Genomic DNA, 14,807 nt, shown 5'->3' with positions numbered 1-14,807 from the left:
TGGCTGCTGTGCCCGCTGAGTGGCAGCCAAGCGTTGGCGTTTCCCTGCTCCTGCTCCTTTTCTACCTCCTCCTCACCTCCTGCAGCTCCCACCATCCCTTGCCAGGCCTTTTTTTGAGGGCAGACCCTGGCAAAATGTCCTGGCCGCTGGCAGAGGAAACATTTCTTGGTGGTTTTCCAATCTTTTCCCTCCCTCTTGCGACCTTCACTGGAGTTTGAAACCTCCCCTGCGCGCGCCCCATCTATTTTCATTGGCTCATGCCTTGGTACTTCAGGCATGCGGTAGTCATGGTAACGTTCCCCTCTCCCTTCCCGCTTCTCCTGGGCCTGTGCTTCCTGTCTTACACCAATCGCAAGCACAGCCTTAGTCAGCTGATCCATCGACTGCGTGCAGGGCGTGCGGGAAAGCTCATTTGAATGGGTTCAGAGTCCAATTCCCACCCTAGCCGGTGGACTAACATGGCAAAGCGTGACCAGTAGTCTCTAACTGACTGGTTCCCCTGTTTACAGTTCATCAGTTCCTGCCGAGTCACACTTTGCTGTACATCACTGGAATACATCGCATCCATCGCCTGGAAGAATTTCCTCAGGTCTTTCAAGGCGGCATTCTGCGTTGCCATTAGGGGCCTGATCCATTCCCTGGCCCCATCCTGCAGATGTCCTACAATATAGGCCACCCGTTCCCCATTGTCTGCAAAATCATTATGCTGCAGTTCCAAAGCGTACTCTATTTCCGTTCGGAACGCACTGTAGTCCTGGGGCTTCCCCCCAAATTTGTGCACCAGTCCCGATACCTTCCTTGCTACGGGGGTGGGTCTGACCTGTGCATTGTGAGCCCGCCTTTCCTCCAGCCGCGCCGTCAGAAGAGCCACATGCTGTTCCAAATCTTGGTTCCACTCCACCAGATTTTGCACTCCAGCTGCTCCCTCTGTGGCGCCGGTTTCTCTGGTTTGGCTCATGATGCTGCCTGCCTGCCGCTGCGCACAAGCAACGTCAAGGACTGATGGATTGCTGTAATGAGTATGGGTTGCTCGTGCGTAAGTTACCGCCACTCCTGGCTGTGTTGCCTTGTTAAACCTTTCTGTCTGGACAGCCCTTCACTTCGTGGCTGCCTCAGTCGCTAGCAGAATCCATCAGTGGGCGTTTCTTAAACCTTTTCCAACATAAAAGTTGTTTGACGCCAAGTCTCCCCCTACTCCAGCATCATTTGAGAGCCTTCCCTCCGCCTCTAGCTCCGATGTCAGTTCCCTGACAGATAGTGTTCTCAAAGCTACCAGCATGAGTTTGACCAAATTGCGGGAGGCAGTGGAAGACAGGAGTGCCTGGCATGCTCTGGTCCATGGGGTCACGAAGAGTCGGACATAGAATCAGAGTTGGAAGAGACCACAAGGGCCATCGAGTCCAACCCCCTGCCAAGCAGGAAACACCATCAGAGCACTCCTGACATATGGTTGTCAAGCCTCTGCTTAAAGACCTCCAAAGTAGGAGACTCCACCACACTCCTTGGCAGCAAATTCCACTGTCGAACAGCTCTTACTGTCAGGAAGTTCTTCCTAATGTTTAGGTGGGATCTTCTTTCTTGTAGTTTGGATCCATTGCTCCGTGTCCGCTTCTCTGGAGCAGCAGAAAACAACCTTTCTCCCTCCTCTATGTGACATCCTTTTATATATTTGAACATGGCTATCATATCACCCCTTAACCTCCTCTTCTCCAGGCTAAACATGCCCAGCCCATGACTAAACGACAACATATGCATGTGCACTCCAGGTTTCCTAAAGTAACCAGCAACATAAACAGATATGTGCAGCAATGCATATAATTGTAGAAACACCTATGTATTAGTTATGCCTCCTTGTGTTGGAGAAATATAGTACCAGATTGGGCTTGATTCTTTTACATATATTATGTGTATGATTATGGGGGATTGCATATAATTCTGCATATAATTAGTTGCTTATTTATTTATTTATTTATTTATTTAAAATGTTATCAGAAGTGTCAGGGGTACAGGGACAGAGGCACAGGGAAGGCAGGAAATGGAGAGTGATGGAGAGGAATCCCAGGATAGCGAGGAAGAGGATAGCAATGACGCAGGGGATTCCATGAGTCTCTCCAGCGAATCAGAGGATTCCCAGAAGGGGGCGCCTGTGGTAAGGGCAAGGGGAGCCCCAGGGGGAAAGTGTCAGGAGCGGGGGGCCAGCAGGGGACCCCAAAGCGGCAGCTGGGAATCAGGGCCAGCCTCCCCACCAGAGCGCAGCGAGGGAGGGGGAGGTTCCAGTGTGTCAGAGGGAGCAGCTCCGGCGACAGAGAAAGGGGAGGGATCAGAGCAAGCCGTTCTCCCGGAAGGGGAGGAAGGCAGTGAGGGGAGTAGCATAACTGTCAAAAGGAAGGTCAGAGGCTGGGCGCGCGCGCCAAGTTCAAATGAGGAAGCGCGCGGAAGAACAGGGAGCCCGGAGGAGGAGGAGCCAGGTCCCAAAGCCCGCAGGAGGGGGGAGGAGCAGTCTGGAGACTCCGCTTCAGGAGAAAGCAGGAGGGGAGGAACCCCGGCGGGCAGAAAGACCCTGCGGAAAAGGAAAGAGAGAAAAAGGTGGAGCAGCGTTAGCTTATTAAACTGGTGTAGGGGAGGGACCGATTCAGAGGGGACTTCTAATGTCTAAGGAAGAGACGTGGGGCTGCGCGCCTCGGTTGTGGAACCAATAATGAACTGCAATAAACATCCTTGTATATAAGAAGGACTTGGCGTTGGTCTTTTGTGAGCTGAGACCTGAGGCAGCCCTGACAGTAAGTCCCCTCCCAAAAGAACGCATTTTTTTTTTTTTGCGAAGCTCACGAAGTTTGGCGGCCATGAGTATGGAGGAGCAGATAGCAGCCCTACGCAACGCAGTCTCTGAGCTCTCCACTGCGGTAGTGGTCTCCCAGAAGAAGGGGGAAGAGGCGGAAAAGCGATTCCAGGATCTGCAAGCCAGGTGGGATCATGCATGCCAAGTGGGGTTCCCGGGGTCCAGATCTGCAGGAGTAGGACTGGGCAGAAGGGGAGGCAACTTGGTAGCCCACTTCGATGGGAACCTGAAGCAGTACCCCAGTTTTCGAGCAGACGTCGAATATGCGTTGCATTTGCTTTGCGACGACTTTAAGGATGAGGAGGAGAAAGTGGGTTTCATTGTGTCCCACTTGCATGGGGAAGCGAGGGCTTGGCTGCGCAATCTGTGGCACGAAGATTGTCCTGCTCGAAGGGACTCCGATGAATTTATCAAAGCCATGGACGCTTGCTTCCAATCTACCGTGGATGTGGATGTAGCACGCAAAGAGATGCATGGTTTAAGGCAAGGCAAGGCTACAGTACGTCAGTACCATGCTCGGTTTTTCGCCTTGCTGAATGTACTGAGATGGGAGAAAGACTCCCTGGCAGTAAGAGACTTGTTTTGGGAGGGGTTGTCTGGCCCTGTAAAAGATGAATTGGCAAGGGGGGACAGACCTCAAACCCTAGCGTAAGTTGTGCAGCGGGCGCTCGCCATTGGAGTGCACCACGAAGAACGCCCTTGGCGCAATGAGGAGGGTCGCCAGCTTCACACACCGTCTAGAGCGCCTCCTTTCCTTCCCAGGGATCTAGGACGTACGCGTCCCTCACCTCAGCTGCAGGCAGGGGAGGAGCCAATGGAACTTGGGAGTGCTAAGGCTCAGTCAGCTGCCGGAGCCCCAGCGTCCGGAGCAGTCAAGACGAAGCCTCCTAGAAGGAACAGGAAGTGTTACATCTGTGACAGTGCGATGCACATGGCCAAAGAGTGTCCCCAGAGGCTCCAAAAGCACACTGCAGCCTTAGCAACAGTAACTGCAGCAGCACAACATGAAGAGCAGTTTCAGGGAAACGACAATGCCTGGCTGGAAGCTCAAATGCTGGGGCACAGCCAGGCGAGTCAGTAGGGCAGTCCCCAGCGCTTTTGCAGCCTACAGACCCCCTGCCACCTAAGCCAGTGGTGCAGCTCACTGCAACTCTCCAGCTACCTAATGGACGCACCCTAGAAGTCCCCATTACAATTGACAGTGGGAGCAACGCAGACTTTGTAGGGGTGCACTTCGTCAAGCAGCATCGCATAGAGCTCCTACCAGCCACGCTGCCATTGAATGTCGTCACAGTGGATGGCAGGAAGCTGCTGGGTGGGCAGGTGGTACAACAGACGCCACCCATGGTAATGCAGATTGGCAATCACCGAGAGGTCATCAGTTTCAACGTCACCCGCCTGTCAGACACGCCTATAGTGTTAGGCATGAGTTGGCTGGATAGGCACAGCCCAACCATGGCGTGGTACCAGCGGCAGCTCACCTTCGGCTCGTCCTATTGCGCGCAGCATTGCATCCAGACCGGTCAGGAGGAGGAGGGCCAAGAGGAGGGGCAGCAGCTAAGTCTCAGCATGGCGCAAGCAGTACCCCTCAAGTACAAGGGGTTTTTGGAGGTCTTCTGCGAAAAGGAGGCTGACCAGTTGCCACCCCACCGGCCCTACAATTGCCCAATTGACCTCTTGCCAGGGACAACGCTACCGACTGCGAAGCTGTATTCCATGTCCGAGGATGAGCTGCAGGAGCTCAGGGAGTTCATAGATCACAACCTGCAGCGGGGATTCATCCGAGAATCAAAGGCTGTAGGGGGCAGTCCTGTGTTTTTCGTGAAGAAGAAGGACACGCCCCAAAAGAGGCTGATCGTAGACTTTAGATTCATAAACTCGAAGACAAAGCCCGCAGCCTTTCCCATGCCCAAGATTGACGACCTGCTCGCGACGGTGCGGAAAGGGAAGATCTTCACCAAGTTGGATCTCCGCGGAGCTTACAATCTCATACGCGTGCGAGAGGGTGATGAGTGGAAGACGGCCATGTTCACGCCGTTGGGCACCTACGAATACAGAGTTATGCCGTTTGGTCTCCAGAATGGCTCCCACTATTTCCAAGCTTTTATGCACCACGTGCTAGCGGGACTCCTCTACAAGAAGTGCGTATGTTTCCTCGACGACATTCTGATCTTCTCGGAATCGACGGAGGCTCACGAGAGCGATGTTAAGGAGGTCCTGCAGAGGCTACGGGAGCACAGGCTCTACGCCAAGCTGGAGAAGTGCCAATTCGACGTGACGGAGGTGGATTTTCTGGGCTATAGGCTGTCCGACAGGGGCTAGCCATGGACAGCGCCAAGGTCCGCGTGGTGTTGGACTGGAAAAGCCCGCGAAATCGGAAGGAGGTCCAGAGGTTCGTCGGCTTCGCCAATTTTTACCGCAAGTTCATCAGGGGTTTCACCAGGGAGACGGCAGCTATCACGGACACTCTCAGCTCCAAGAAGAAGAAGTTCACCTGGACAGACCAGGCGGAGCAGTCCTTCAGGAGACTTAAGAGTCTCTTCGCGTCCGAAGAACAGCTGCTACACGTGAATCCCGGCAGGCCCATGAGGGTTGAGACTGACACATCTGACAGAGCGGTGGGGGCCGTCCTTTTACAGGAAGACCCGCAGGGGAACTAGAGGCCCTGCGCTTTCTACTCCCGGAAGCTCAGCAAGTCGGAACAGAACTACACCATCTGGGACAGGGAGTTGCTGGCCATCCACGCGGCTTTCAAGGCGTGGAGGCACTTTCTCATCGGAGCCAAGCACACCGTGCAGGTCCGCACGGACCACAAGAACCTAGAGTACTGGCGCACGGCGAAGCTACAGAGCCAGAGGCACATACGCTGGGCAGAGTTCTTTGCGGACTTCGATTTCAGGATTGAGTACATCCCAGGCGACAACAATGTCATAGCAGATGTGCTCTCCAGGAAACCGCAGTATCTCGAGGAAGCGGCACCTGTGGCAGCCAAGCACATTTTTGCCCCGCAGGCGTGGGCGTGCGCTTCAGCCGGCGTGGACCTGGAGGCGGTGCGTCGCGCGCTGCAGACGGATCCGTTCGCACAGTCCAAGATGGAAGAGGTGCGGAGAGGCACAGCGAAGGACGACGAGTTCCAGATACGCGACGGCTTGCTAACCCGTAAAGGTGCTCTCTACGTTCCGGGAGACGATCTCCGCGCGAAGGTTCTGCAGCAGTTGCATGACGCACCCGGCGCTGGCCACTTCGGCAAGGAAAAGACGGCGGAATTAGTGGCCAGAGACTTTTGGTGGCCCCAGATGCGAGGGGAGGTCGCGGACTACGTCGCCAGGTGTGACACTTGCCAAAGGTCCAAGCCAGTGCACCAGAAGCCAGCGGGACTGCTGGAACCATTGGAGACACCACTGCAACCGTGGGAGAGGGTGGCGCTGGACTTTGTCACTGATCTGCCCAGTTCGCGAGGCAAGACGGCGGTGCTGGTGGTTGTAGACCTGTTCACCAAGATGGCGCATTTCATTCCTTGCGCGAAGGTGGCGACAGCGGAGCAGACCGCCAAACTGTTCATAGACCACGTGTTCAGGGTGCACGGCTTGCCGCGATCCATCCTGTCCGACCGCGGTCGCCAGTTCGTTTCCAGTTTTTGGCAGAAGCTCCTGGGTATCCTGAACGTCAAGATCAACTTAGCGTCGGCGAGACACCCGCAGACCAACGGCCAAGCGGAGAGGGTCAACGCCATCATGCAGCAGTACCTGCGCTGTTACGCCAATCAACAGCCTGCGACTTGGGTGGACTACTTGCCGATGGCCGAGTTTGCCTACAACAACACGAAGCACGCGTCCACGGGGGTGACGCCGTTCTTCGCCAACAATGGGCGGCATCCCAGAACCTTTCCGGGAGTGGAGACGACGGTGCAGGGAGAGACGCAGGGAGCTGAGCATTTGGCCGCAGAATTGCAGGAGGTCCACGAGGAGCTCCGACGGCACTTAGAGCTGGCTAAACACGCCTACAAGGTGCAGGCAGACAGGCACAGGAGGGCAGGGGAAGACATACAGGTGGGGGACTGGGTATGGTTAGCAGCCCAGGCGGCGCCTACCAAGTCCTTAGCCAAGAAGAAGCTAGGACACAAACAGCTGGGGCCATACCAAGTTGAGGCCAAGATCAACCCCGTAGCTTATCGGTTGACCCTCCCAGAAGGTTCCCGAATGCACCCGGTCTTTCATAGGTCGGTGCTTACGCCCTACAAAGCCCCACACAGGTTTCAGGAGCCAGGGACGGCACCGGACCCACGCAGGGAGTCCCCAAGGGGGGGGGGGAAGTCACCGAAGGCCGAGACACTCAACGAGGTCACGGAAATTCTGGACTCGAGATGGGGGGAGGAGGGAGTAGAATACCTCCTCGCCAGAGAGGGTACCCAGGCCAGTGCCAATAGTTGGGTACCGGGCTATGCTCTGGAGGAGCCCCTTCTTAAGGACGAGTTCCATGCACTCTTCCCACACAGGCCCATGCCAGCGGAATTTTTCGACGACTGGCTTTTTACGCCCACACTTTCAGGCAGCACCTTCCGGGGGTTCTCGTCAGCAGAGGAGACCACGCCAGAATCGAGTCCTCCAAGGGGATCGTGCTCAGGGGTGGACACGGATCGCTCTTACTGGTGGGACGACCAACCAGAGGAGGAGTGGCGCAGGAGATTGCTGAGAGGGCCCTGGCAAACAGCATCGTCCGAAGAAACAGGGGGAGGGGAGGACATGGACGTGTTGGGAAAGGACCTTGGTTTCGAGCACACATACAATGAGCTGGAAGCAGAGAAGATTGACGTCGACGAACTGTATCCAAGATCTACCCCAGCGACTGAGGAGCTTCCGGAACCTGCACCCGAGCAGCGGGAGGGGGGAAGGGGGGGCTTCGAGGGGGGGATGGATGTCAGGGGTACAGGGACAGAGGCACAGGGAAGGCAGGAAATGGAGAGCGATGGAGAGGAATCCCAGGATAGCGAGGAAGAGGATAGCAAGGGGATTCCATGAGTCTCTCCAGCGAATCAGAGGATTCCCAGAAGGGGGCGCCTGTGGTAAGGGCAAGGGGAGCCCCAGGGGGAAAGTGTCAGGAGCGGGGGCCAGCAGGGGACCCCAAAGCGGCAGCTGGGAATCAGGGCCAGCCTCCCCACCAGAGCGCAGCGAGGGAGGGGGAGGTTCCAGTGTGTCAGAGGGAGCAGCTCCGGCGACAGAGAAAGGGGAGGGATCAGAGCAAGCCGTTCTCCCGGAAGGGGAGGAAGGCAGTGAGGGGAGTAGCATAACTGTCAAAAGGAAGGTCAGAGGCTGGGCGCGCGCGCCAAGTTCAAATGAGGAGGCGCGCGGAAGAACAGGGAGCCCGGAGGAGGAGGAGCTAGGTCCCAAAGCCCGCAGGAGGGGGCAGGAGCAGTCTGGAGACTCCGCTTCATGAGAATGCAGGAGGGGAGGAACCCCGGCGGGCAGAAAGACCCTGCGGAAAAGGAAAGAGAGAAAAAGGTGGAGCAGCGTTAGCTTATTAAACTGGTGTAGGGGAGGGACCGATTCAGAGGGGACTTCTAATGTCTAAGGAAGAGACGCGGGGCTGCGCGCCTCGGTTGTGGAACCAATAATGAACTGCAATAAACATCCTTGTATATAAGAAGGACTTGGCGTTGGTCTTTTGTGAGCTGAGACCTGAGGCAGCCCTGACAGGAAGGTTACCAGATATTTTTCAATGAATCCGGGGACACTTTTCAACTTCAATGGATTTTGTATGGGGACTGATTTGTAAATCCGGGGGCTGTACCCGGGAAATGGGGACGTCTGGTAACCTTATGTTATTGCCTTCAAATAATGGGTGGTGGTGGTGGGTGCATTTCAGCTTATTAGTTGTAATTGAGTTCTGATTTGGGCAACACTTCTTTTAGGCAGCAGTGTAGTGCCAAATTTAGAAGTGCTATCTTCTTGATAGTCCCAGCAATGTGCCTTCACAGCCACACCCCTTCTAAGTGAAATATACTCAAAGAACATAAGTTTATACAATCTTCCAGGATGGTACAAAATCTTATCGTTATACAATAATAATAATAATTAAGTGTGCAATGTGATGATCAATGCATATAACCATGTGTTGCCTTTCAGCTGCTATTTTCTGTGCACGTGCATGGGCAAATGATCTGGAGTACTCTACTATCTTCTTTCTGAGTGACTTAAGTTTTGTTTTCTTCAAAGAGCCATTGTACATAACATATGTTGGACACCCTTCTGTTGAAATGGAAGCATCTTGTGTTTTCAGTTTTCCCAAACAGCTGGCTGGGAATCAATGCAGGCAGAGAGAGATAAGGACACTGGGATGTGAGGTGGAATGTGAGAGGCAGGAGGGGCAGCCGAGTGGCATAGCTTCAGAGAACAGAGAGCAGATACCAATCTTAGCTCAGAGACAGAAGGGGAGAGGCCAGGAATAGCTAGCCCAAAAACTTGAAGGCGCGAGAAGGCCAGTGAGAGGAGGGGGAAAGAGTGGAAGTGGAAGGGTTTTTTTCCCATGTTGGAAGAAGAGTAAGGGGCGGAGTTTAGACTCCTTGGAGTCTGACACGGAGTGAAGGAGCTCCGGAGTGATTTATGTGTTTGAGCAATAAACCTGAGATAATTACCGCCAGTGTCTCGCTTCTGTGGGAGAGCCAAGCCATTACAATGCTTAGCTTTGGAGCATACAAAACAACTCATCCTCCGTTCCTTCCCAAGGGCCTTCTCCAGAGTAACCCTAGGAGCCAATCCTCGGTGACTGACTCACTTCCTTTCACTCTGATTGGCTCCAACCAGCACAAAGAGTGAGAAGACTTATTTCTCTGTGGCTAGAAAGCTTTCCTCTCATGCTGAAGACAAGGACCTTGCTAGATCCCTGCTGCTGAAATAGAAATGAGTATTTCACGGGGACAAACAGAAGAAGACGCCTTCACCCCGTTATGGCTCCCCTTTATCACATACACAGCCCAACAGGACAATGACAATAATCCACCAACAGCATACAAACCAATATGGCTAACCTGATCCAAAACACCCACCCACCTCACTCACACACGAAAACAAAGATCACCACAGCCAATCACAAGCAAACAACCACACCTTGGCCAACCCCAACCTCTCTCACCACCAAAAGAACACAAGTGAACAACACAAGCAACGCTGACACCAAATCTACATACATTAAACATAATAGAAACACCGCCACCTGACCCCACCCCCATCCATCTTCCCTCTCTCCACCCCCCCTTTCTTTTTTTTCCTTCTCCCCCTAATGCCTCAACAAATGAAACGGATTTGTAAAAATGTTACATGGAAAAAAACGAGGCATTACACTTACTTCTGTAAAACAAGAAAATCCTTAATAAACTATTAAAAAAGAAAAAGAAAGAAATGAGTCTTTGACCCCCTGCAACCCCAGACCACCACAGCCCTGCTCTTTGGTGTCCAGTCATGACTGAGAACTGCATGAATGAAGCAAGACCCCCTTAAACAGGCACCAGCATACACAACCCTGATTGGATGAACTATTGAATGTAAAACAGCTGGATATCTTTGTGTACCTGTTTCATCCCTTCTTAGGCATGGAGGCAAAATTATCCCACCTAGCATGTTGCAGCTGCCAATTGTGAGGAAAAAAATACAAGTAGCTGGATGGAATTTATTTTGATTAATAATGACCACAGAGGCTTCCATCTTTTTTAAAAAATATATATATTTTATTCAGGATTTTCTTGTTTTACAGAAGTGTAGTGCCTCGTATTTTTTTTTTCATGTAACATTTTTACAAATCCGTTTCATTTGTTGAGGCATTAGGGGGAGAAGGAAAGAAAAAATAAAAAAGAAAGGGGGGTGGAGAGAGGGAAGATGGATAGGGGTGGGGTCGGGTGGCGGTGTTTCTATTATGTTTAATGTATGTAGAGTTTGGTGTCAGCGTTGCTTGTGTTGTTCACTTGTGTTCCTTTGGTGGTGAGAGAGGTTGGGGTTGGCCTAGGGTGTGATTGTTTGCTTGTGATTGGCTGTGGTGATCTTTGTTTTCGTGTGTGGGTGAGGTGGGTGGGTGTTTTGGATCAGGTTAGCCATATTGATTTGTATGCTGTTGGTGGATTATTGTCACTGTACTGTTGGGCTGTGTATGTGATAAAGGGGAGCCATACCGGGTGAAGGCGTCTTCTTCTGTTTGTCCCCATGTCAGTTTCAGTTTATTAGTTAATTTTTCTAGTAGGGCTGTTTCCCACACTATTTGGTACCATTGGTCCATGCTTACTCCTGACAGGTCTCTCCAGTGTCTGGTTATGGTGTTTCTGGCTGCTGAGAGCAGGTGGGTTATGAGTTCTTTGTGGTGTAAATGGGCATTGTTGTCTTGGAAGATGTTCAGTAGGGCCAATTCTGGGGTGATGTCTATTACTTGCTTAGTTATTTTACATATTTCTTGTATAGCTGTTGTCCAGAATAGTTGGATTTTGGGACACTCCCACCACATGTGGAGGTATGTGCCTGTGGAGGTGCACCCTCTCCAGCATTTTGGTGAGGTTCCTGGGTGTATTAGCACTAGTTTCCTTGGTGTTAGGTACCACCTGTAGGTGAGTTTCAGTGTGAGTTCTTTTCTTTTCGTTGATATGGATTTAAAGGGGGGTTTAGACCACATTCTGGTCCATTGAGTGGGGTTAATCTCATAGCCTATGTCATTCTCCCATTGTTTTTTGATTGCGTCTAGGGGATTTGCGGGATTTTGGAGTAGTATTTTGTATATTGCGGATACCGTCCCTTTACCGTTTCCCTTTGTTGTTAGGAGGAGGTTTTCGAAGGTTGTCAGGGGCCTAGTTGCTGCTGATTTTACTGTTGGGTTGTTTAAGAGGGCATGTAGTTGGTGTTGTGTTAACCAGGGCATTTGGGTGTCTTCTAGTTTGTCTTGTATTTCTTGTGTTGACAAGGGTTTGTTATTTTTATAAAAGTCTATTAGGCGATATAAGCCTTTGGTTCGCCAGGTTTTTATCTTGAGGTTTTGTGCTGCATGGTGGAATAATGGGTGGTACGCCAGGGGGATTAGTGGGGATGGGGTTGGGGATAGTTTGCCTATTTGTGTTTTCCATGCTTTGAGCATGGTCTGTGTGTACCTGTTAAGTGTTGTGGGAATTTTCTTTAGTTTGTTTGGGAGGAGTGGGTATGTTGTGGTGCAGGTGTTTTCAATTGTGTCCCTCTCTAGGTGTACCCATTGTTTTGTCTCATCTTCTAGTATATATGGGATTATATGGCGTATTTGGTTGGCATTGTAATATGCTTCTATGTTGGGGATTCCCCATCCTCCTTCTGAGGTGGGGAGGTGCAGATATTTGGGGCTTATTCTTGGTTTTTTATGTGAGAAGATGAAAGAGTGTAGTTTTCTCTGCCAACTGCCAAGTTGGGTTGAGGGGATCCAGATTGGGAGGGTTTGGAATAGGTAGGTTAGTTTTGGGAGTGTGATCATTTTGATCATGGCTATTTTGTCTGAGAGAGTGAAGTTCATGTTATTCCATCTCTTTAGGTCTTTGTTAATTTGTCGCCACAGGGGCTTGTAGTTGTGGAGGTAGAGTTTATTGAGGTTTCTGGTTATTTGTACCCCTAGGTATCTGAACTTGGTGTGGCAAAGTTTTATTTTGGTGACCTTTGTGAGTTCTTTTTGGGTGTGAGGAGGGGTGTTGAAGCACATAGCTTCTGACTTTGTAAAGTTTACCTGTAGGCCCGACACCATTGCAAATGTGTTGAGTTCTCTGATTAGGGAGGTTGCTGTGCTTATGGGGTCTGGTGTTGTGACCATTAGGTCATCTGCAAAGAGCCCTAATTTATAGGTTCTGCCTTTTATTTCCATTCCCTTGATGTCTGTGGCTGCTCGGATGCGGATTGCTAGGGGTTCCAGAGCCAGGGTAAATAAGAAGGGAGACAGTGGGCATCCTTGTTTCGTGCCTTTTTGGATAGCTATAGTGTTAGAATCCATATTGTTAGTTCTGCATTTTGCTGAGGCTTGGGGGTATATTTGTTTGAGGATTTGTAGGAAGTTGGGGCCAAATTTCATGTTAGTTAGTACTGCTGGTATGTATTTCCACTCCAAGCAATCAGAGGCTTTGAGGATGTCTAGGGACATAATTGTCAATGGGAGTTTGGTTGCCTTGCTGTGTTCGATCAGGTTCAGTAGTTTCCTGATGGGGTCTGTTATATTGCGGCCAGGGACAAAGCCAGTCTGGTCTGGGGCTATTAACTTGTGTAGGAAGATTTTTAGGCGGTTGGCCAAGATTGATGTGAATATCTTGTAGTCTTGGTTTATTAATAAGATTGGGCTGTCTTTTAGTGGTTTTGGGATGGAGACTATTTTGGAGTGGGTCCAGGTTTTGGGGATGGGGCCCCCTTTTATGATGTCGTTGAATAGGCGGGTCATGTAGGGCATCAAGGGTTCTTTGAATTTCTTATAGAATTCTGCTGTGAAGCCGTCTGGGCCTGGGGCTTTGTGTGGTTTCAGGTTTTTGAGGACCGCATCTATTTCCTCTGGGGTGATATTCCTGTTCCTCATCAGTTAGGGTAGGCATGTTCAGTCCTGCTAGAAATGTTCTGATTTCCTTCTCTGGTGGGTTATGGGAGGTGTATAGGTTGGAGTAGAATTCTGCAAATTCTGAGGTTATTTCTTCGGGGGAGAATGTTATGTTGCCGTCTTTTTTGGTGATGCAGTGTATTCTTGTTTTGAGTGCTTTTTTCCTACATTTATTTGCTAGTAATCTGGAGTTTTTCCCTCCATATTCGTAGAAACGTTGTTTAGAGTATAGAATGTTGATCATTGTTTTGTTAATTTCTAGGGAGTCTAGTTCTCTCCTTTTTTGTTCTATAAGTTTGAGGAGTTTTTTAGATCCTGTTTGTTTGTAGCGTGATGAGAGGGCTGTGATGTCTTGTTCTATTTTGCTAATTTTTGAGGAGGTTTGTTTTTTAAGGAATGTTTTCTCTTTTATGCAAGCTCCTCTGGTGACCACTTTCACTGCGTCCCATAGGAGGGGGGTTGTTATATCGTTTACATCGTTTTCTTTGAAGTAGTTTTGGAGGGTTTTTGTGAGACTCTCTCTAATTTGTTTGTTTGTAGTTATGATGGGACTGAAGGACCATGATGGGGTGGTTTGTGTTCCTTCTCCTATTATAACAATGACTTCTACTGGGGCGTGGTCTGTGATTTTAATGTTACCTATGTTTGTTGATTCTACTGAGGGGATCAGACCCTGTGTGAGTAGAATGCTGTCCAGTCTGGACACTGTATCATGGCGTCCCGATTGGAATGTATGGCTGTCTCCCGGGTTTTGCTCACCCAAAATGTCATAGAGACCCCTGTTTTTTAGCATTTTTAGTAACTTGTAAGAGTTCCTGGTTGTTGGGGGTTTCCTTCGGAGGAAGGTTGCCCATGGGGTTGTGGGGTGGATATCTTTCAGGGATATACCTTTCATATTTAGATTGAGGTCCCCTCCTAGGATTGCTTCCCCTTCAGAGAAGGAGAGCAATTTGTTTAGTGTCTTCTGGAAGAATTCTAATTGTTTCATGTTTGGGGCATATATGGAGCCGATTGTCAGTTTGATTTTGCCATCTAGTGTCCCTTTAGCGAAAATGAATCTGCCTTTTTTGTCCTTGAGGACTGTTGTGGCAGTGAAGTTCAGGTCTCTACTGAGTATTATGGCTACACCACGAGCTTTCCCTGAGCCTTGTGCGACCCACTGTTGACTGAAGCGGGGGTCGCTCTGGAGTTTGCTGCCTTTGGGTGGGTTGTGTATTTCTTGTAGGAAGGTGATGTGTGGTTTCATGGTGTTTATGTATGAGGTGATGCGTTTTCTTTTGATGGGGTTTCCCAGCCCCCTCACGTTTAATGTAATTGCTTTTAGGTGAGGCTTCCATCTTTAGAAGAATAGCGAAGATGTGAGGTCAAGCTGTGCTAGACACCCTTAGCATAAAAGCCCGAGTTT

General features: G+C 50.6%; 2 protein-coding genes across 2 annotated transcripts in view; both read right to left on the bottom strand.

The window, feature by feature from the left end:
* Positions 1–9,326, bottom strand: part of LOC308577344 (lysozyme C, milk isozyme-like) — a 28,578-nt gene extending 19,252 nt beyond the window's left edge. Inside the window, exon 1 of the mRNA XM_081177472.1 lies at positions 9,034–9,326. Within this exon, the coding sequence (XP_081033598.1) occupies positions 9,034–9,064 (31 nt within the window). The 5' untranslated portion in view covers positions 9,065–9,326. The remainder of the gene's footprint in view (positions 1–9,033) is intronic.
* Positions 1–14,807, bottom strand: part of LOC308577345 (lysozyme C-like) — an 80,402-nt gene that overhangs the window by 46,231 nt on the left and 19,364 nt on the right. The window lies entirely within an intron of this gene.

The sequence above is a fragment of the Podarcis bocagei genome, assembly GCF_964188305.1.
Source record: "Podarcis bocagei genome assembly, chromosome: 17".
NCBI classification, from domain to species: domain Eukaryota; kingdom Metazoa; phylum Chordata; class Lepidosauria; order Squamata; family Lacertidae; genus Podarcis; species Podarcis bocagei.
This window is presented reverse-complemented; position numbering and strand designations above follow the sequence as displayed.